Source organism: Copadichromis virginalis, linkage group LG7 (genome assembly GCF_057382275.1).
Source record: "Copadichromis virginalis isolate Kocher_CV1m ecotype Utaka linkage group LG7, C_Virginalis_male_GT1.1, whole genome shotgun sequence".
In the NCBI taxonomy this organism is placed as follows: Eukaryota; Metazoa; Chordata; class Actinopteri; order Cichliformes; family Cichlidae; genus Copadichromis; species Copadichromis virginalis.
In genome coordinates, this window is record NC_140624.1 from 5,489,694 (window position 1) to 5,513,777 (window position 24,084).

The 24,084-nt window shown below is 44.7% G+C and overlaps 1 protein-coding gene across 3 annotated transcripts in view; it reads right to left on the reverse strand.

The window, feature by feature from the left end:
• Positions 1–216: 216 nt before the first annotated feature.
• dusp8a (dual specificity phosphatase 8a) overlaps positions 217–24,084 on the reverse strand; it is a 38,213-nt gene continuing 14,345 nt past the window's right edge. The window contains exons 3-7 of one of the 3 annotated variants that reach the window (XM_085461346.1): positions 21,946–22,084; positions 2,427–2,593; positions 2,167–2,326; positions 1,814–1,937; positions 217–1,483 (exon numbers count right to left, since the gene is read on the reverse strand). In XM_085461346.1, the coding sequence (XP_085317472.1) occupies positions 241–1,483; positions 1,814–1,937; positions 2,167–2,326; positions 2,427–2,593; positions 21,946–22,084 (1,833 nt within the window). In that variant the 3' untranslated portion in view covers positions 217–240. Of the gene's footprint in view, positions 1,484–1,813; positions 1,938–2,166; positions 2,327–2,426; positions 2,594–7,609; positions 8,319–21,945; positions 22,085–24,084 lie in introns of those variants that run through there. The other 2 variants (XM_085461343.1, XM_085461344.1) reach the window with 2 other exon arrangements.

Here is a 24,084-nt window from a genome sequence, read left to right on the forward strand (position 1 = left end):
TCTGCCAAGCACCACATCTGAGGCTCTGTCTGTCGAGGTGCGAATGCTAACCTTTTCACATTAACGCTCAGCTTGCATTTGTCCTTCTCTCAACTAGAGTCTTTAACACTGTCTGTAAGGGGAGCTTAAAAACCCCCAATAACAACTCCTCGGCTCCACCTTGAATGTCCTCTTCCTGTGCTCCCTCTAACTAGGTCCATTTTTGCCCCCAAGGGGCAGCTCTGATGATGTCATTATCTGTCAGGATACCTCTATGATCTCCATGCTCCCAGAGAAGCTTGACTGCTTCCCAATTTTCCCCAGTTCTTCCCTGGACCTTGTCTCGGAGATGCCCTCCTCAAACTCCATCTGACAGCTGCGCCGCTTGAACTGCTTTTCAGATGCAGCCCCACTGTGACTCGAGCTGGTGGACATTGTCACTGCTGAAGACGACGAAGAGTCTCGGAGGTCTCGCTGCGTCTGTGGTGCTGACGGCTTCTCCCTCTGGGATTTGTCTCGTAACCGCACACCTTCGCTACACCCAAATGCCACATACGCCGAGCTGCTACCGAACCTCACCGACGACTCCTGTCCCCCTACCTCTCCTGCTCCCAGCTCCATCTCTCCCTGACCACCTTCCTCTGCTCCAAAGTGCCAGGGAGCATCTGCAGTCGGGGTGACTGGAGTGACGGGGGTTGTGGCTTGGACAGTGTCTCTGTGTTTGGTCCACATAGCCCCAGAACCCACAGTGGGCAGGGAAGGTAATGAGAGGAGCAGGGAGCCCTTTAGGTTTTCTTCCAGGCTGGGGCTCTTGTGGTCCAGCAGCAAGTTGAGGGACTGCGGAGGCTGCCGTGGTTGGGAGTGGATCGGCGAACTGCTGCAGTTTTGTTTGGTTTTTCTTCTGGGTCTGGATGAGGAAGAACCAGAACGATGGACTCCTTCACTTCCACTGAATCCCAAGCCTCCTATGCTGCCCCCACTGCCCGGTGAGGGGAATGGTGAATCAGAGGAACTGGGGCTGTCAAGGACGGGAGACTGAGAACAGACACCATTGGAGATGCCTGTTCCTGGGCTGTCAAGCTTGCACAGCTTGGGGACGTCTTCAGAGTGTGTGGGTGCCAGGTTGGGGCAGTGGGGACTGTTAGGGGAATAGACAGACTTAATGTCTAGGGAGAAGGAGCGTTTGAGTCGATTAGTGTCCATGATCCTCTCTGCAGAGAGGTGCAGGCCATTGAAGCCTTGCTGGAGAGAGGTGGGTGACGACAGCTTGGGTTCCGGTGGGATGCGTGGCTCTGTGGTGGATGAGTCACAGTTGCTATGATGACCATTCATCTCGAAACCTGTGATGACTCCGTTAACCTCTGAATTCTGCTTAGTGTTGTTTTCAGATTTCTTGTCATCGGAGGTTAAAGCTTGGAGTAATCGCAGGCCCTTCTCAAACTCCAGCAACTGACCCAGGAAGTTAAAGTTGGGGGATATGGACGGTCTTCTGTCCTTTACGAATCTGTCAGCAGAAAAAATAAAAAGTTTGAAAAAAATAGGACACAACTAAGCAATTGTATTCTGAAGTGCGGTAATGGTTTTATAATAAATCACATCTGAATTCCTAAGATTAAATAAATGACCTATATAAAGGGTGTGAGCCCTTTTACTGATTCACAATACATAATAGTGTGCCAGACTTGTCCTGACAGGGCAAAGCTAAGCCTTTTGTATAAACTACGCTTGCTGGCAGGGATCTAAGAATTAGATTCCACCTGACAACAATGGGATGTCTTTCTACTGGTACTGACACCTTAGCTCAGCTGTTAATGGGTGGGAAGTGCAGGTGTACCTGTAGGCATCATCTGATGATAGGCCCATTGTCTTCATGATGTATGCTATGGCGATGGTTGCTGAACGTGAGATTCCAGCCAGGCAGTGCACAATGACTCTGCAGTTTGATACCTTAGCTTTGTCTGTTGATAGGTGGAAACAAATAAGTATGAATATATAGAACTATATGAAAATACATGCAACACTGCATACCACTGACAGGTCTCCTTTTTAGTAGGAAGACTCGGGAGAAAATCAGTGTCTACTGAATAAAAACAGACATATCCTGAAAGAGTACAAGGGTTCATCTAAGCAGACAGTTTACCTATATTACATGTGCATGGTTACATAAAACACAGAACACGCCCTTACCTATGAATTCGTTCGTTTTGTCCAGCCATGGAAGTAATTTCTCACAGTAGTTGTCATTTACTGGGATGCGCATGAAATGGCTTTCGCTGATAAAGTCTGGCTTGGGGCAGGTGTTGCTGGCATTCAGCACATAGGTGATGCCATTCTGAGCCATCAGATCCTGCAGAGAGGGACATGTACGTGGTTTAGCATCATGCTTTATTGCGAGTAAGAGCAAGTCAGACATTCTTTACTGGCAAAATATCCAAAATAAATGATACCTTATTGAGGACGTCTTTTTGTGATCCCAAATAGAGGTGAGGCAGGATGCGAGTAGGCCCTACGTTAGCTACAGGCAAGCAGGGCTGGGACAAGCTCATAGGTAGAGCAGTGGCGGGCTTCCCTTCACACAGGCCAGGGAAACAGGAGGAAAAAGCTGCAAAGCCTCCTGCAGGGAAAGAAGAGATGGAGAGAAGCGGTTAGGCATATGAATGGTTTTCCATTTAGACACACACGAACACACACGCACTGGGAACTCTGCAAAGACTTCCATCACGAACACTGCACCATCATTAGCAGACGCTCAGTAGTCTTTAAAAGGTGAATCTGGGCTACAAAGTCTGGGTCCCTTTAGAGCAGCAGGAGCTGGAAAAAAAGGGGCTCTCTGTGCTTCTGTGAGTGAGTTACGTTAACTGCTGGGTGGCCAGGAATGCGCGTCTGGCCCTTTAAGAGGCAGGCGGCTCCACTTTTGGCATATGTGTATGCGTGCGTGTGTGTGGCTCCGTTTCCTGCATGAGCTCATGTCCTGTAGCAGAGCATTGCGTCAGGCTGAGGGAATGAGAGAGGCCACAGGTGCAGGGCCAGGACAGAGGCCCAGTAACATCTCCACTGACAGCTGAAAAGCACACACACACTAATGCATGGTCAAATGCACACCCACAGACACACGACAGAAGACGAAGAAGATATGACCTGAAGAAATGATCTCATACTGTTGCGGTCAATATATCCCAATATTCACTCTCACTGACATTAACACACTCTCCACTCAATTCTCACACACACACACACACACACACACACACACACACACACACACACACACACACACACACACACACACACACACACCCACCCCCATACTCATTAATAGTCTGTAGTACTGCAGTTGTACAACTACAGGGAGGGGGACAAGGAAAAGAGGTAGGAATCTTCTTTGGGTGCTGACCTCGCTGAGGAGTGTGGAGAGGAGAGGGAGTGCTTCAAGGAAACCTTGAGTCCCAGAAAGACGATTAGAGCCTAATCTAGGTTCAGCCTTCCCTGACCCAATCCTGGATGCAGTGCATGCACACACCTTAACACACACACATACATACACATTCACTTAGTGAGAGTGAGTGAGACATGACATCACTATCCCCAAGTAGCACACACAGCACAGTGCAAGCAGGACGCTGCCTTCCCCTGTAACACACACCCAGCTGCCCTACTCGAGTAACAACAACTGGCAAACAAACAGACGCACACATGTGGAGAACACAGTTTCATGTGCGTGCACCCAACAAACAGGAGAGCTGCGTAAAAAGGTTGTGCAAATCCACAGAAGATAGCAGCTTTTGGTATGTGGTGCTATTTCACAACAGCACAGCTTTTGAGCGGTGAGTAGGCTGGGTGCATCCCGATGACCTAGTGCTATTCTGGGTGCAATGTTCCTTTAAGAGCAAAGTGAAGAAGGCCTGCCTGTTTCCAGCTATTAATGGCAACCAGCGGAGCGATGACATCAACAGTCCACATGGGTGGTGGAGTGTAGAGAGGCATTTGATGCAGAAAGAGCAATCGGATAACTTTCAAGAGGAGGCTGAGGGATTGCTGCCATTACGGCAACAACTCTATGATCAAACCTTTTCTTGGCCTATATAGCGTAGACTAAACAGACAGAGTGTGGAGTTCACACTAGACTGTTTCTCAATAGCTTCTCCCCTTGCAGCAAGCCTACGGGCAGTGCTACAGCACTGATAATTGATAAAGCAGAGGGAGGAAGGGATCTCTGAAGAGTTTCTTTCCTGGTTTCCTACTTCCCAGGCTGCTGGTGAAAAAAATTGCACTACATATAGCATATACTGTATCTGTGTGAGGGAGTGGTATGTTCCTGGAGACAGTCGGATCAACAGGAATAGCTACATCACACAGCAAGCATTTCCTTTTGTATGTGCTTACATTGTTAGAGAGTTGTTAGAAGGACTGAAGACAGGACATTCCACACGGTCTGTGTGTTTATGTGTGTGTGTGAGTGTGCAGGGAAATGAACACACGAACAGAAATATTCTGAATTGACTGAACTGATAATTCTAGTCCCGACTAGTGTAGCACGCCTAATCTCGTGTTAAATAAACACAAAAAAAGCACAAAGTTGGGCCAGCTAGAGTTTGCCTATGAGTGAGTAAGGGGTTACTGGCATAAAGGGTGACTGAAGTCAGAGATAAGAAAGCAGGACTGCGTGTGCCTTCTGGCTTTTCGAGTGCTATTACAGCGACATTACGTCAACACATTTACAAACACCTTCCTTGTAGTCAAAGCTTTACACGGTTGGTGCTAATGGACATTAGTCACACAGGAGATAGCGTGGTATTGCCACCTCGTCACCTGACCTTGCTCTACTTAGGGTTGCCAAGACAACAAAGAAAAGCAGTGTTGTTGATGACAATTTGCTTCCCCTCACCGACACCACCCTGCTCCAAATACTGGTAAGAAACAAGGGCATATGAGCACACTGATTTACGCACACATACACCAAAAAACCTAAAAGATGTGGCCTCACATTCTCCATTAGAAAAGGATGACACATCCGTTCATTCCTATCTAAGCACACATATAAACATACTGTACACTCACACTGAGGTCACTGAAAATACCCTGTGACACACACCAGCCCAGCTGTCTGTGAAGATGACATCAGAAAGTCAAATGGGAGAGATGAGTTCACCTTCATGATAATCAGCAGAAACTGACACCCTGCATTAAACTCACGAGTTAAATTTCCCACAGACATACCAACCTAAACCTACAGTTTTGTTTTTGTGGAATAAAAACCAGAGCTTCTCACATTATTGTTCAAACACTGAAATCATGAAACCATACTCTGGCAGGATGTGACTAAATTCTGAACATACTCTTTAAAAGAAGAAAAGAAAAGAAAAAAAAAAAAAAAAAGCAGTTTGGGGAGTAGGAAAACCCACAACCGGGAAAGAGGGCACTGTGTCGCCATCGGCAGCTCTCAGCAGTGGTGACTTCCTTTTTCCGTTTTTCTCTGCCCACTTCATCATTTAAGCAACTGCTTATTTTCCTCTCTCTTGCTCCGTCAGAGGCGAGCACTCAGGCCTTTCTTTGTTTGCCGGCAGCGAGCAGCAGTCCCTCTCCTCTCCCACATCTAAATTAATACCCAGCTTTCAGTATGAAGGCATGGGCTATTGTTTCGCTAACGTGAAAAGTGTGTATGTTAAGCAGATCAAATTCAGACTCTTCAGAGCTGTGCTGCTGCGGAAAACTAAAAGATGAATGGAGGGTGGAATAAGCGAATGAACAGAGGCACACAAAACACCTGCCTAGAAGTTATGGTTTAATGGGATCTCTGCTATTACATCACTGCTGTTCGTACAATTGACTTCCTTGCCAACACAAGCTCACCCCCTTTCTGTGTGTGTGTGTGTGTGTGTGCTTCAGCCTCCGTTTTACTCTTTTACTTGTCTGTTAATGGAGTAGGGGGGGCAATACACAAAGCAGCCGTGTTCATGCACACAGACAAGCTTTCAGGCCCAGGGGGGGTGGGGGGGGGGGGGGGCATTGAACGACTACCCCACTCCCCCTCCATCATTTTTCTCTTTGGCTGATATCAGGGGAGACATGACGCCATCCTCTGTGCCCCTCCAGCTGTCCCCTCCACTATGAGGGGACATTAGCATCTCAATGTACCCGCTCCCCTCCCCACCTCACCCTCCTCACATGACATCATTGCACACATGTCCCACTTCAGCTCCACAAAGGCTGTGCTGGGGCCTGACGATGCAATGAAAGTGTGTGCGCTTGTGTGGGTTTTTGTGACAGAAATGTGTAGACTGACAGAACATGGATGAGATAGTAGGATGAGGTCATCGCTTTCATGCACAGCATCGGCTTTATGATGGCTGCGAATGAGAGCACGATATTTACGTCATATTAGCTGACGGTTAAACTTCATTGCTCTTTATCTTCCTGGACAGATAGCAGGAATATTCCACTTTGATCAACTGCCGTTTCAGCAGCACCGTGTTACTGCAATAAAAGACCATAAACCACCATATAATTTAGCCTGCATTGACAAATCTATTTCCACAGAGATGTGTTAAAGTGCTCAGTACCTGTGACACATATAATTCTATTTTCATCTGCTGATGGCAAATGTGTGATCCCCCACCCATCCCAGCTTTCTCTGAGTACATGAATTTGACACTTACAGCAGCAGAATCTGGTTGTGTAGATATAACCCGTACATGCACATGTGCACATGTGAAGAGTGACAGGTGCAGATAACTGCTTTGAGCCGGTGCTCTAAAATGCCCTGTGTGTACCGTCTAAATAGACGTACATCCAAAAGGTTCAACTACAAAACGAGCAAATTAATTTGAGCAAATGACGAGATATTTTGTGCAACGTGCACGATGCCGTATTGTCGTATAAAAAGGATTTTTCCATTGCTCTGCATTGCCTCATTGCTCTGTGTGAAAAGGTGTTATGTTAAACACCTGCAGTGCACACTGCACACATATTGATAACATAATCTCCACAAGACACCATTCTGCAGAGAGAGCGAGTGAGCAGGAGCGAGAAAGAAAAGCCAAGAGCAGAGGAAAAGAAAGAGAGAAAGAAAGAGCCTTTGTGATAATTTTACATCTCAATGACCACAGGCTGAGAGAGCATGAGCACTATGTCATACCATGGGTCACAGCTCTCATCCACTCCCCCACTAGCTCTTTTTCTCTCCTCTTTTCCCTCTTCATCGCTTCTCATCTTCATGATGTCATCTTCTTAATCCCCTTTCTTCCTATTCTATACCTCTAAACAAATTAAGTCCAAAAACAAAAGATGGGACAGCAACTCTCAGATCTGGCTTGCTACGCCTAATAAATTCTTTTTTAGCCTGATGTAGAATCCCATCTCTCTAATAACTCTTAAAAATTCACTTCACTGCTATGTTTCGTTCGGATAAAGCTTGAAATGGTAAATACCTGACAGTCCACTGTGTGTACTCATCTGCAGCGCACAAACTATTATCAGTGGCTTTCCACCTTGTTCGCACCTTTTCTGCATGTATTCAGCAATCGTGCATTTCATAGCCATGCAACTCAATGCATATCATAAATCACATTCCATCTTCTGCATGTATGCCAAACGCACAGGACTTCAATCCAAACATGTTGCATCTTATCACCTTGCACCCACACAGACACACGTATCTCTTCTCCTCCAGGTGAATACACACCTCGAAGCTCTCTCCCCTCCTTCATCCGGCGGACCCTGATCTTCAGCCTCATGTCTGTGTCCTGCAGGTCTGGCCAAAAACAGTCCTCTGCTGGGGCAATCACCACATCCAGAGGCATCCCCCAGAACGCACTCTGTTCTCCTCAGAAGAGTGACAAAGGTGAGCCCACTGAAAACCCCAAGTCCACAAAACTCCACTCAAGTCAAGTTAGCTGTTCCAGCTGTCCAGCCGGTGACCCTCGGCAAATGGACCCAGCAGAACAAAAACTAGTCCAAAATGTCTGTGGACACGCTCCTCAAGTCAACAAATGGCCAAAATCCCATGCAATGACCACAAAATTCCTAAAATTCTCCTGCGTCAATATTTGGTAATTCTGTGGTTTTGTGAAGAATGGTGACCACAGAGAGTGCCAGAGACAAAACAAAAGTGAGTAGCCTGTAACGCCTGTATGTAAACGCCAGTTGTAATCTGCCTGCAGCTGGTTTACAGAGCGTCTGTGTGTTCCTCTGAGCGCTCTCTCTGTCTCTGTGAGTCCACAGCCAGAAGAGCAGCCCACTATTGTTGTGCCGCTCCACTCTCCTTTCCTCTCATTCGCTCAGTCACTGGCTTACACTCCTCCCTCTCCCTCCCTCCTCTCTCTCTCTCTGCGAAGAGGATGACGGAGCTGCACTCTCTCCTCGAGCTCTGGGGGTGAATGAGCTCACTTGCCGTGAGCTCAGACTCTACCCAACCTCCCCTCCCTCCTTCTCTGCTACCTCCCTCTCTTGTGGAGCCAGTGCTCCGTCATAGCTAATGTCTAAGGCATGTAACCACATTCCTTACTCACCCAGCAAATATGCGGCCACCTCAGGGGCCTAGCTACAAAACAGGCCTCTATCAGGGTAGGATGGAAGCTAAACCACAGCTATCACGCTGTTAACAAACAGCTACGTTATAGATTTAACTGTCTTTGTTCTCAATGAAAGAGAGGAGAGAGATAATGCTTGGCTTTTGGAAGCCTTTCACTGACTGGCGTTACTTGTTTTTGTAAATGCCGTCATACATAACAAACAGAAATATGCTTTATTTTTATTTTTTTTACATGAACCGTTTTCCTGTTTTCTCATTTAATTCATTTGAGACGTTAGGGATGATTACCTGATGATAATTATATCATATCTACAATAATTAGACTCCTACAGCTATGCAGTACTATCTATTACTGAGTAGAAACTAAATACCTACATTAGGTTGATTGCCTTAAATGTACTGCATCCTCTTAGCACATTACGCTTACTGCAGGAGAGGGAATTAAGGCTGTGCGGTGCGCTGACAGCTGATTTGTCTCTCAAGGTGAGGGAATGTATGTGACTTCACCACTTTTCCTGCACTGGTTCATGTCTAACATGTTTGTGTTTGGACACTGCGATTTTGTCTGGAGGATGTGAAGGTAGCCAGGCGAGAAGAAAGAAAGCAAAAGCAGAGCAGAAGTATGGAAAAAAGAAAGAAATGAAAGCAGACAAAAGAGGAAGGAAATACTAGAGGTGATGAAAAGACCAAACAAGCTCGTGGTCAGCCAGCCACCATCCATTTGACAGGCCACAGACTCTTGGTACTATGGAATGACAAACACGTGGGCCACAAGTCCAATTATGGAAACGAGGCAGTAAAAAACTTCACAAAACTACTGGAAGAGACTCAGTGTTAGCAAACTGCGATGCAGGTACAGCTGTTTGTCGAGTTATTAATATGAGGCTATTGTGTTTTGTGCGTTTCAGAGCATATACAGACTTGCTTTCTCGTCTTTTTAGCACACGTTTATGCCAATCAACCTTTGGCTGAAAATAATAGATGTATGGAAACAACTATGTTTAGGCCAGTTGACCGTCCTTTCTATCTCTTCTGTCCCGTGCTGAGACTTCACAGTGCACTGATTACATTCAAACTAGGTCAGATGGACTTCAATGACATTAAGTCACTGCACTGCTCCAAAAAAAAAGAGAGCGAGAGAAAAAAGGCAAATAAGCTTATACAAGATGTCCAGTTAGGGGGCCAGCTGCATGCTGACTGACCTCATCTCATCACTGCAGACCCCTGAATGATCACACATGGGTGAGAACAGCTTTACGTCATCCTCTGTTCAACTGCAAGAGAGGGCGCGAGAGGAAATGGGCCTAATGATGAGCTTTGTGAAAAATGCAGACACTGGTTTTGGGAGAGTGTCAAACTATGAATAAACACACGTCACCCCACAATCACCATTTTAACACACACTCATGCACTGTTCTCCCATTTGCATCTGAACAAGTGTGGCATGCCATGGTGGTCAGCCGGGGTCGCTACGCTTTAAACCCACAGATCATCACCTCAGTTTGAATCCACGCCTCGGCTTAGTTGTTCTGGCTGTGTGGCTCGAAGCCATAAAGTAGCTTTGAAACACACGAGGCTCTAACACCTGCAAACTCTGAGCAGTGGAAACCGACAGCAACAAAACAAAGTAGCTGCTGGGTGATACCATGCTGAAATACCATGCTGTCGCTCTCTTTATACTCCTCTCCTCCTCCTCTGGTCCTCAGCAGGGTAACAAGGCTGAGAATAGTAGATGTGTTAATTAGAGGATTACAGCCAAGATGCTATAAATGACAGCCGGGCCTTCTTTATTGACTGCACATGTGTGCCCTGCAGCTACAGAAATAGGTGGGATGGTCACTTTGCTCGCCCCCTCCGCTGAGATTCTCTCTTAGATTTAGAGCATACTTTTATGGTGCAGAGCTTGTTACTAAGGCGACGCATGTTTACACACACATACATTCACAGAGCCAAGCCAAAACTGATAATGAGCAGTTGGTATGGGAAGGAAACGGAGAAGGTGGGTAAAGGACGAGGAGCCCTGGGATGTCCGAACTGACTGGGAATGCCTCAACAAGAGATGGTGGTGTTGGGTTGATTGAAAGGAGAAACACGACCTTTGCACCTGACAACTGTAGAGAGTTGTGAGGATTATAGAGCTTGTAGTTCTGTGCTTACATGTTGTAAATGTATCATAAATGCAAACATACTGCATAGTGCAGGGTTCAGTCTGAACTCTAAACCCCTTTAAATGTTAAATAAAAGTCTATGTTTATTGCCCTTAAGTTAAAAAAAAAGACTAACTTAACTTTTGCCGTGAAATTGGTCGGTTTTGCACAATAAACCAAATCTTTATTACTAAATAAAAGGTAATTACTGCACGTACAAAGTTTTACTTTTCACCACATAGATAACAAAGACTAGATGGCCTATGTGGCCATAATAGGAACATAAAGATAAATTAGTTAATATTCTGAATCTTTCTTTCAATTATTTAATAAACTCTTTGAAATGTCTTTTAAAATATTGAACTTTTTGAAGTTAAGATAAAAGCACTAAAACACATTCTAGGCACTGAAAATGTATTAAGCTTAAATTATGAATAATTTGATATTAATAGTTAATGACTAATTATTTAATGGACTGAATGAGTCAACTCTACTCCAATATTGTTCTCTTTTATAACTCAGTATAAAGTTAATATATGGGTTTTTTTTGCACCAGCACAAATTTTAACATTTATCACCAGCAGCTCATCAAAAACGTATGCCCGTAAACTCTGTTTGAACTGAGTTGCTGATACAAATATTTTCTTTAATATATTTTGTCAGAGCCCCCCCCCCCTCCTTTTCCACTGAGACAGGCAGCAACAGGAGCGTCACTCTACACCGTGGATCATCTGTCAGGATATCACAGGAAAGAGAGACGTCATCCTCTGGATACGGCAGGTTAGGCTGATGAAGACTGTCAGTTAATGCATGTGTGTGTGTGTCTGTGTGTGTGAGAGAGAGAGAGAGCGGGAGAGAAGGATGACTGGTGCAAAGGTGAGAGAAAGGAGAGAATAGTGCTCCAGGGATAGGAATAGAGTAAATAGTTATTTGTGTCTGTGTGGGTAAATACAAGTTTATGCACTCTTGCACAGGTGTATGATCACTGCACATGTGTGCATGTGCGTGTGTGTGTGTGTGTGTGTGTGAGCAAAAATGTGTTGATAGTGCTGGTTGTCAGGGGATCAGTAACAAGGATGCTCTTGCAGTGATGTAATGCCTACAGGAGAACACAGCTGCCATGCCTGGGGGGTGAGGTAGTCACCAGGGGAGAAAGAGGGGAGGATGGATCGAGGAATGGAGCAATTGAGGGAGGGGGAAGTGCTGAAGAAGAGAAGAGGAGGGGGAGATTAAGTCATGGGAGGATACTGGCGAGGAAGAGGGGCTGTTTGAATCAATAGGGAGATAGCTGAAATGATGCTGTCATATTGCCAGGGGACATTAGAAATGTCACCGGTATTGTGTGTGTGCTCATCTTGACTCTTTTTCAAACATCTATAATTGCACCACCATTAATCTGCACACACTACTGAAATTTTCTGTTCAGCTTTTTAGAACAGAAAAGTGTGTAAATATGTGAGTCTCTCAGACATATAGAGAAGCTTTATGTCTTCGTTACATATGATAACATCAAAAGGGTTGAGGAAGTGAAAACAGGGAATCGGAGGGAAGGGCAGGTGGTGGTTCTTAGATGCAATCGAGAGAAGGAAGCACAAGATTAGGGGTGCACTGATGCACCACCTGGTCATGTGTGAGGCTGGGCATGAGGCAGTCTGATCTCTATCTGCACAGCCTCGAGGGATGCTAGCTCGTAGCACTCATTCGGCAGACCCCCCTACCCTCCAAACAACTTAAGCCCCTGGAGAAGCTCAGAACCCGGGGGTTACTGCACCAGTAAATCTCTCTCACTGGCAAGAAATTAGTTTAGACTTACTTTTAGACACTCACTCAAGCATTTCCACAAAGTATAAACACACACAGACACACAAAACGGGGAGAAGCTAAAAAGGGTAAGCTATCAAGCACACCAAAGGGGGCTTTCAGGACCAGACGGGTTTTCATAAACCAGATGAACTACTTAAAAATACCAGTTTGAGGTTTTGAATGGTGTGTGTGTGTGTGTCTGTGTATGCATGTGGAGACAAAGGGGGACTGTTAAGTTTCAATATGAATCGCTGCTGGCCACTGCATGTGTATCTTGCGTGCATATAAAGCCTGTGCATTCACTTTGAGTGCATATAAAATAAATGTTAACTTTATCTTTATACAGCGAGACAGCTTACAGCTGTTTTCTGCGGTTTTATATGGATGAATAATGTATGTGTGTGTGCAAAACAGGCTGAATATGTGCAGAAACCATGTCCATGACAATACAGTAATGAAAACATGAAGAACGCGAATGTGTGCGTGCATTAAGAGCACACACTTCACCCTGCTCTGATTTCCCCAGAGGTGAGTTTGTCTACACAGGTTCTCTTGAGTAGAACGGATGGCTATTTCATTCTAAATGCAAATGGCCTGAGCTGGAATGCATAGAATAACACCCCTCATCTCTCTCATTGTCTCTCGCATGTGGTATCAGTCTTATAATGGCGATACTGTGAGAGAGAGGAGCCGACACCAGATCTGTTTGTTTTTAATGGGCTTGTTTCACTGCTACGTGCAGACAGACAGGCAGGTCTCAGATCAGTTTAGTGTTAATTAGCTCCTACCAGCACAGCAGGCAGATTGACAGATCCACTGTCCTCACAACAGAGCTGGAAGCCACGCCATCTGCTCCTCTGTTAGCTCAGCGTCATGTCTACCTGTCTTACAATTAACTCAGACAGTCTCAGGCTGTACCAGGGCATCTCTCTGCAAACGATATGCTGTGCCTGTCTGTGCCTGTCACTGAGTGGTGTTTTCAGATTAAGTGATATTCTTTAAGAGGAAAACTACTATTATCTCATCAATGTGTTAGTGACTCCCAGGGTTTCTTTGACCATACTGAGGCATATTAGAAATGGAAAAGTAACACAAATCAGCTTATAATTCAACAAAAAGACAAAAAAAAAGAAAAGAAAACAAACAAAAAAAAGTATGTCATTCTTCCAGTCAATTCCCCTCCTGGACAGAGATCCGTCACAAGGCAGGGTGTAACCTGCAGACTGGATTTGGGTGTAGAGGACATGGTGACAGCGGCTACTGCAACACCCGAGGTCAAGGTTAGTTTTTCCGGCCATTACATGCCCTGGACACTGTGTGCATGTGTGAATGTGTCACATCCACAATGCGACAGTGACATCACTCCGTCAGCTACAGAAGAACAATAGGAAGGGAATGACGTAATGCCATGGAAGGAACTGGGCAAGCTGTTTCTGCGTGCACCACTGTGCCAACACCTACATCATGCCGTTTAATCATCTGTAAAGCTGGTGGGATTTCTGAGCTTCCCTTTTACTTTTTAGTCCAAATACAAAACAACAAAATATAGATATATAGAAGATTGGTGTGCATACATGTTCTCTAGACATCTTTTTCTTTTACGCTGGGGAACCCTGATGTCACTTTATCAGAAACAGGAAGTAGTTACACAACACAAGAGGAAGTGGCCTCTCAGTGCTGTCCAGCCTTCATCTCTGTATGTGTGTGTGTATAAGTGAGTTTTTTGTGTGTCCGCAGAGGGGGAGATATGAGGAGGACTGAGAATGATCACAAACTGCTGCATACCTCAATCTGAAGGTTTGGATTTGCCTGGAACTCCAAAATTAGCCTGTTGCTGTGGAGATAGAAAATCTCCCTCTTTTATCAGGAAACAGCAGCAGCCCTCGAGGTTGAACCCAAACATTTCAGTGTGTGATCAGCATGTATTTACGGTAAAACGACCTGTGTTACAAGTCTGTATACATACCAGGAAAAGTGTTAAACCACACAGGATTTAAAGTATCAGCACTGTAACAGGCAACTATTCTACTCCTCTGCTACTAGTCTGGAAAAGAAGAACCTTTCTCAACCCTTTTTGGAGAATAATTAGCAAACAGCATATTAAAGCAGATCATCTGGTGCTATAAGTTTAAAGGGAACAAAGTACAAGTCTGCAAAGACATGGACCTTGTCCACACAGTAAAAGTGGAGTCTTTTCAGTAGGTAAATAAGGAAGCAGCTCTGTGGCATGCCAGAGATAAAGTGCATCAAAGACAGCCCAGTGATAAACAGGAATCCACCATTGTTCCAAGGAATGACGTTATGACAGGAGCGGCAGTGGGCAGTCCGAGCATGAATGGAATCTGGTGGATGCAGTCCAGGCCTCGGTAGGATAAACTAGCATAATTGTTAGCTACTCCTTTCCCTTTTCTTCTGCCTTTGGAAATTTCCACTCCACATGTGTGTCAGAGACGTCAGGGTAAGCGCCTCAGCGGTAAGCTGACGGTGTAGCAACCAAACTAGCGAATACTTGGCCCAAACTCATGATGAGGTTTGAGTTATGAGGTGCTGATGGGGGTGAAGCGAGCTTTGGGTAGCACACTGTTCAGCTTCAGCTCCTGTTGACCCGATGTGTTGACACTGCCTAGGTAACAGTTTCAACAAACTATTTTTATCCCCTGCTGGATGAATGTATGACCGGGGGCAGGCTGGGACGTTCAAAAGGCCTCTAGATAGAGTCTAGAGTTCCAATGCAGCAGGACACAGAAGGTATGAACAGACTGTATACATAAACCAGCTTAAATACCTATACTATAAACAAGTATGTATTTAGGTCAACGTCACAGGATTTTGCCAAAAAGTTTACCAAGAGTAAAACATCAAAAAAGTAAGCAAATATTAATTCTGCATGTGTAAACAAAACCCTAATTTAAACCCTTAATGGTTATTTTTTACAGTCATGTTTTGTCTTTGCCACACATGTTATTCTGAATCACTGTGAACTTTATGTTAATTTCTTCCCACGATTAAAGTTATTTTAATTCTTCTAAGCTTAAGTATCAGTACCAGAGTCTCATTCACAGACATATCCACACTACTTGAAATTTATGCACATCTCTCCCATACCGGGATCTGGGAGAAACCTTCAGTCTTCTCCTTTGCATGTCAAAGTATATGCGTACAACAATGTGTTTCTCTTGTGCGTCTGTGTGCGTGTGTGTGTGTGTGTGTGTGTGCAAGGGACTCGGTGATGGAGGAGAAAAGGAAGAAGAGCAGAAGGCAAGCAGAGCAGTGAGATCACGTCATGGTGGAAACATTTGGCAGCAGCTCACATAAACACACGCACACACACACACATGCGCGTGCATCACACTGTGCACACACATAAACATGCACATATGCTGGCCTGTTTTTGTTCTCCCAAATTTAAGGGAAAGAAGGGGAAAATGACATCAAGCTCATCATGTGAGGCCAATGAGACGGACGGGGGAGGGGGCGAGAACACTGGCAGAAACAGAACATTGTTACATAAAATGCAACTTGGTACTGACCTCCTCTGGGCTTTGTTACCATATTTATGTGTGTGTGTAAGAGTGTCTGTCCACATGTGCACGTATTTGCAAGCTTTCTCAAGTGTGTGCACAAGTTAAGGGTTTGCCCAATATCTCATCAAGGTCATTACCTACAAAGCAGAAAACTGAGCATTATGTCACTGTCCAGTTAGAGGGCTTTTCAAACTATGTCACACTTTTCTGAGGCGGGAGGTGTCATAGATATTTTATAGCCTTTATTCTTTGACCTTTGTGCTCCCGCGGTGCTGGCTGGGGTGGGGCCGGTATGTGTTGTGTATCTACAGGCCAGGGTGAGAGCATCGAGGCCACTGGCGCCAGATGTGACGACCGCAGGAGTCTGGGCCTAAAAATAGAGCTCTGTTCTCAGCACCATGAAACAGAAGAGAGGAAGGAGGAAGAGGAGGAGGAGGAGAAGGGTATGGGTAAAGCGAAGTAGAAGTAAGGGGGAAGGTAAAGGGGGTTGAAGGAGAGATGTAAAGAGGACTGCTGAGGAAGGCGAGGTCATTGAGAATACTGTGTCAGTTCTCCCTGGGGACGGTGAGCTCACCTCCTAATGGCACCACTGGCTCCTTCTCAATGAAATCATTGATCTGCTAGAACTCCCATTGGCGTAATTGAGAGGTAGGAGGGGGACGTGGAGGGGCAGAAAGGAGCAGAGAGGTGCAGAAGGGGCAGGTTAGGAGGTTAGTATACACAGGAAAGAAGGGGGTGACGGAGAAGCTGAAGAGAGAAAAGTTGTAGGTGGGGAGAAAAAAATGGACCTCAGACACACATCCACAATTAGTCTGCAACCTCTGACCAATGATAACACACCTGGAGGCATAAAGCAGTAGGCAAATGTCATTCAAACACTGTTTACACAACTTGATCGATCACGTCATTTTCCATCACACGTTTATCTTTAGAAGCCGACAGAACCCAGACCCCCAAGCAAAACTATAAAACTTTTACAGCAGATACATTTTTAGCAGTTTCCGATCACATAAAACTGGTGATCCGCATCTGTTGAAGCATCTCAAACACACATGCGCGCTGCAGGTGTCCGCGTAAATTGTGTGTGTGTGTAAGCAGTTTCTTCACCTCAGGCTTCAGCTTCAGAAAGGGAGACTTCATGCTGGGCTCCAGAAGGAAAGAAAGTCTTTCATTTCTGTGGAGGTTCACAAACACCGAGCAGTGCGACCTGTCTCTCTGAGCGAGCTCTGTGACCACACAGGCTCTGACACGCACACGCATACTCACGCACACATTCAGGATGAAATAAGGAGTATTACCTCATCTCCTCAATTGCTCTCATTTGTCTATTATGTCTTTTCTCACACAAATACTCCAAAACATTGCCTCATACTCATTCGTGCTCTGCTTTATATGCACATATTCATGCACGCACAAAAACATGCATGCTCACAAACAGACCTCCTTATGTAGCTCATTGGAATGTCTGAACGGCTGCATTGTAAGGTTGTGCCTCCCATGATTACCTCACCTCTTCAGCTTCTCTCTAATGTCTGCACACACACGCACACACACACACGAAAAACACTCCCCACACTGTTGTATAACAGCACACGAGAATGAGCCGTAACTTACTTGACCTTTGTACCCCCGTATCTGTGCAATAACACCCTAACCTGATGTCATCAAAGCCCAGAGGAACACAGCAGCTCCTGTATGTGTCTGCATTATTTACAATGTGCATGACAAAGAAAGTGCAAGTGAAAGAAAATGAGAGAGAGGCACCTTTCATCTCCTGATACCTCCCATCAGTATGTCACTGCCTTGTCTCTTGTGTGCTTTTGCGTGGGACACAGAAAAAAAATCAAAAACTGTGCCCCAGATCACATGCTACAGTATATAAATGAACTCTTTTCAATGCAGTTCATAGGACTCTGTATCAGGGACAACACTGTCCATCTACTGGACACTTAAAACTGTCGTGCAATACTAGAATAGCATAACTCATTTTGTCACATTTTATTGTGAAACAACGCAGTTTGATTGATGTGTGTGTCTTCAACGGAATGTGAAACAGCACAAACCTGACGAGGCCTGTTCATCTGTGAAATCACTCAAATATTCACTGACATCATCGCCCTGAACATGTCAGTGAATATTCTTAATTCACCTATGTAGCGAAATAGTACAATTTTTTTAAAAAGCTATATGAGAGTGAAAAGGCAGCAAACACTTCAAATTTAGGATTAATACACTGCAAAACTTTATTTTCCTTTGGCCACATAACTGTTTCAGGATTACGACTCTGCACTATGAGTGCAGTCAAGTGCTGCCACTATAGACTATTTAGACATGTCCCTTGTCCCTTGTCACTACCTCATTTCAGTTGGTGTCCCCTTTCTCTCCTTTTTCCCTTTGACCTAACGGTGTGGTGTTTTAGTAATCCCACGAAAAACACTGGCAGATGGTGCAAGAGAAGATTAGAAGGAGTCTCACACATTAGAAAACTCTGTAGACTCACACATTACATGGATGACATATACATCTGCATGTTCCCGCACCTTCATTTCCTCTTTATGACCCAACTGCTGTAATGGTGCTTTTATAATGCTATTTTTGCATGTGTTTAATTTCCTAATTTCTAGCTGTCACCCCCTCAACTTAAAGTACTTGAAAAAAAAAAAGGAAAAAAATGTGCTATGAATAAAACATATTGTTATTTTTATCTCCACCTCCCTTCCACTTGAAAACACTACCCAACTCTCTTTTCATCCACAGCTCATGAGTAGCCTTTTTGAAAGTTCTCTTTTTATTCTGTTTTGCATATTAGACTGCTGAAACTAGAACACGGCAGCAAAACATTTCATGCTGTCAGTTCTATAGCGGGGCTGCTGTGACGTATGACACAGCTGGCATCGGCTAACATACCACCTAGCCCCACACTAGCAGGGAGTGTTCAGCGTTGTCTCCAATTTGGCTGTGTGCTTGCAGATTGGTGGGAAATGCACAAACTTTAGAGCCACTGGGGAGGCAGCTGGCTCCAACCAAGTGATGATCTCTCCCTCTACACACACACACACACACACACACACACACACACACACACGCTATCAGAACTCTGAAAAAGGCAAGACGCATCAGCTTGAACTCCAACTGGGTGAGATCACCACTGTGTTAAAAATACAGCTGTCCTGAGAGAGGCATGTTTCTCACAAACACTTTCACGCAATCAATGAAGTAGCATAACCTTAACCTTTGTGCTTGCATGGATTCACAAGGACACTCTCCAAGTACAACTACATCCAGCGTGAATGCATTCTTTAATACAGGGTGAGAATCTGCATTAGTAATTTCATTCACAAAAACAATGGCCCTTTTGGGACAATGCTACCAGTATGACGTTTTCCACATGTAACGACATGGTGTGCTTTCCAGTTGATCAATTACTGAATGGTGGAAACCTGAGAGGGGTCACAGATTGTTTTGGGATCAATATGTTCCCAGAGCATTCATTATGATTGTGTAACATTTCATTCAGGCAGCTTATCTGGCATCTCCTGTCTTCTCCTGTCTTATTTCCCCTAGTTGAAAGGAAATTTACGTCAATAAGCATTAGGTTTAAAAATGCAAAAAACATAAATCCCTTTCAGAAATGTTGCCTTAATCTCCCTTTGGCAAGCGTCTGCATAACTGACATTTAAGGTAGAAAAATCAACCTCCCCTCAGACAGGCAGCTTCATAATTATTCTCAAATTCACCCTGTTCATCCCATTTATGGATTCTTTTCATCTCGCAATCCATTTCTCCCTCCTTTACCCACCCACATTACCCCTCACTGGATTTGCACCAGTGCTACACTCTGCGTAGTGTGTACGTCTGGTGTGAGGCTGAAAATAAGTCCTCAGTCAGATATGAGGTCACCACGGGAATTATTAGTAGCATAAATCAGAGGTTCAGTAGAAGGGAGGTGTAAAAGCATAAGGTGGGCGGAGAGGGAGGTGTGAACTGGGATTATTTTTTTAAATTTGGGAGACGGGAGTAATGCCAATTAAAGTCAAGAATGAGGAGGCAGAGACAGGACAAAAAAATAAAGGATGGACAAAAAGAAGCATACGTTTTTACTCATTATTTAATCCATTACTTTATTTTGGGTGGGTTTCATTTTTGACATCTTCGGCTTTTATTTAACAGTAAAGTACAGAGAGTGGATGGGAAAGCAGTGAGTGAGTGGGAGGAATGGCTGGGAAAGGCTAGTGCATGTGGTGGCCTTTGGTCATTCACAAAACCAGGTGAGCAACTTTTTACTGGTTTTTAGGAGGCAAGTGTGACATCTTCAAATGAGTAATTCTGTCAAACCAGTGGCCCATTTCGAAAAATAGTTTTCTTGCATGCTTGCTTTCACTGCTCTGTGAAGAGCTCGAGATCCAAGATGGCACATCGTGACCCCTGACCTTTGAACTTTCTCTGGGCTCAGTTTGTTCACAAATCACACATTGTGCCACTGTGGGGTTTTTTTGTAACAGAAAAGACAAGCGTCCTTTTAGACACCAGGCACTTTGTTGCTGCAAACTGTGCAGACGCAATGAACAAGAATGCCCGTCATCCCCAATTATAATATAAACATTGTCACATTAATAAAGGCAACTTAACAGCAACACTTAAAAATCCTGACAAGCATATCCTATTCTTATCTCTAACACCTTCACACTGATGCTTTTTTCCCCACATAAGCAGATCCCACAGCAATCGTTCACATAACGTCATAATGCATGCAGGCACATGCATGCAACACCACCCACCTGCATGCATGCACTGCAAATACAGACAAATATTATGTATACAACGCTGCTGCTAGCTCCACTGACCCCAATATTACAACCACCCAAACAAAAGCGGACGCCATTGGCTGAGTCCTACAGGAGAATATTCTCTGCCACTGTTGTCGTGGAAACAGCAGAAAAGCGGGGACAAAAATGGAAGAGGTGTGATTCCTCTTTTTCTTCCTCTGTTGAAGAAACACAACGAGAACGAGCCGAGATTGATAACGAGGAGGGAGCTGCTGACAGGGGGTCCTTCAGTATTAACAAAATCCCGGCTTTTCAGTAATCAGAGAGTGTGTGTTTGTGTTCGTGTGTGTGAGGCATCAAACGCGGTCGTGTGTATGCACTTTGTATGCACGGGTGTGTCCACCCAAAGCATGCGCTCAGTACACTTCTGTGACAAATTGTAGAGGCTGTGTGCTTTCAGGCAATCCTAGGCATCCGTGAATGACTCATGAAAAAAGCACTAATCTCCCAGCGGAGGGAAGAGGAGAAGAATGGGGATGCAGAGAGAAGAGCCGAGATTTGCAAGAGCAGCATGCCTCCGCTGCCTCATTTCAAATCCTGACTGAGGCAGATTACACTCCCCATTCTGCACTGACATATTTGGGACAGATTCATAAGCCTCGGCGGGCGGATATGTGTGTGTGTAATATCATCCCTTAAAAAGCTGCAGCCACCACAATCAAGATGTTATTAACTCAACGACTATTAACAGTCTTGGTGGGGCTCAATTATAAATCTCAGTGTGCTTAGTGGACACTACGACAGGGTAATAACTGTGATAAATAAGGCCAGAGGATTGAAAGTTGAGCTTCACCGTTACTGCAGAGATGCTGGGTAAGGGGAAGAGTGCAGGGGAGTTTACTTCCCCTCTCCCTCCTGGGCTCACACATACCTGCAAACCTTACACCACGAAGTCAGAACACTAGTATAGTGTTAAGAAATGGGGAACTGACTAAGGGCTACATTGTTGTCCTGTTGTTCTCATGAGTGACATCTGCTGATCAAACTGTGCAACGACAACAGTGCACCTGTTCGGGCTACAATAAATAGCAGTGCATACACACACACACACACAAAGGAAAACAGGCTTTGAGATATACAAAGTCTGCTCTTTCCCCTTTTCTTTTGCACCACCACCAACACCACACATGTCTTACCGGTGAGAAGGGAGACTTTGTGGAAGGTGCCCTCCAACTTTCCCATGAGAATGTGCACAAAACCATCTTTGGACAGATGCCCTGCTTCTTTGGAACTCTGGTCATAAACCACCACTTCCTGCTTCCTGCCCAGCTCAACCTGCACAGAAGATAAACAACAAGGAAGAGAAGAGAATTGATTATACAACAAAAATATCTTGTGTCAAAGCCAGCAAGGAAGTACGAGTTAGAAAAAACTGGAATTTCTATCTAATTGGCATCTTGGGTAATTTGGGACTTGGGACAACCCCAGCATTTGAATCTATGACATGTATTCAAACTTGTGGGTGGGGTTTGAGGAATATTTTCTTTCGCCTGAGTAAACCCAGGCATTGTAAGAGGGCATTCTGATGGCGCAGTGATGGTAAATGAGCTGCGGCAGGGACCAAACCTGTTTCCTCAAACACCTGACCTCTGTGCTGCTTTCACATTTTCCAGGAAGAAGCAACAAAAATAAAAAAGAAATAAAAAGGAACTCACAAACACACTACTGGGTGTTTTGACAATAAACTTTTACTGGTGCCTGTGACTGCAACAGTAAACAGCAAGCACTGCGCGTGCTTATAGTTATAAGATAATGCACAGGACTATGAATATTGCATTAGGGTAGGGTATTGCACTGTTCAGTCATAATGTTTTGTTTTGGACAAATATGAGAAGGATGATTGCAGTAATAGAGGATAAAATCATGAAAGCTGGCTGCATAGCGAAGGGCGTGGACATCCAGTGGCTTCATAGTGATGCTGTTTATGTCAGATTGGGAGAAAGATGAGAGGATGTGAGCATGCGCTGATGCGACAAAGTATTTCTTTGCGTGTGTGTGTTTGCATGAGGGAGCATGTGCATGAGGCTGCACACAAACTAGCCAGACTGTGTTCATTCTCCATGTTGTCAGGCAGGCTTTGGTCACATGACCATCAGGCAGCGCCTACTGCAGCTATGAATCACTACCTCACTGAACCGCCACTGGACAGGAGACGGGAGAGGGAGCGGGAAGGAGGGCCAGCTACAGGGAGAAAAGGATGGAGGGGGATTGGGGTGAGGTGTGGGGGTAACTACACATTGGGTCAGTGAACAATAGAGACAAAAATTGAGAAAAAGAAAAAGGGGACAAAAAAGGAATTTAGGAGATGAAACAGAAGACGGAGAGCGGCGACAATGAAACGAGACGGGTCGTGAATTCTTTGTGTACCTCAGTAAACAACAAAAGCACATCATCCTCATGTGCAAAGTGTCGCTGAATATCTGCTAGCTTCCACTTCCTCAATGTCTCTTTGCTCTCTGTGCACATGAAGGCACAATGGCGATGACAACTCATGATATACACAGCTCCACAGTGCACCTGGAGCGCGTTTGCTAATGTTTCTGCTTACAGAGCAGCTGTAGCAGAGTGGCTTGGAAGACTGCCAGGCAGGTGATTTAGACAGGACAAGGTCAGTCTCTGAAGCATGCTAAAATCTCACTCTGGCTTAATAAAGGCTGACTTAGCTAAGCCTGCCTGCATCCAACACCAATACTGACCTAAAAGAATGAAAACCTGGGGTCGCGTTTATAAAACAGACTACCCATTATAAGCTCTCAAATGACTTATGACAGGGAACCATTTAGAAGTGGTTATTTACAGCAAAGCCTACACTTGATGTGTGTGAACATCAATATCTGCAAAAAAAAAACCCCCAACAACATACATGATGTGATATTCTATAAATAGTTCATCCAATGTGAAGGAAGTAACCAGACCTATATTATGGGATTGCAAAAAGACACTGACAATTAGTGCTGGTTAACATCTTATAGCGACAAGCAGCCTACTGTTAACAGCTTCATAAATAATCTGCAACACAGACCATCAGAAAATTGCAAACACCCTGGTTTCTTTTTATTCTATTTATTAGCATTGCGATATTTAGACTTCTTATCTATATCACCTAAAGTGGTTGCAATAAACAACTGTTGCTAAAATACACTGCAAAAATAATAAGATCATGGTTTGTGTGCAATGGAGCTATGAGGCCATCTGGCCCAGTATACACTCACGTACAAAATATCAACCAGATTAAGATCAAAAAAAGAAAGAGCCTGGAGGTGATTAGCATTAAT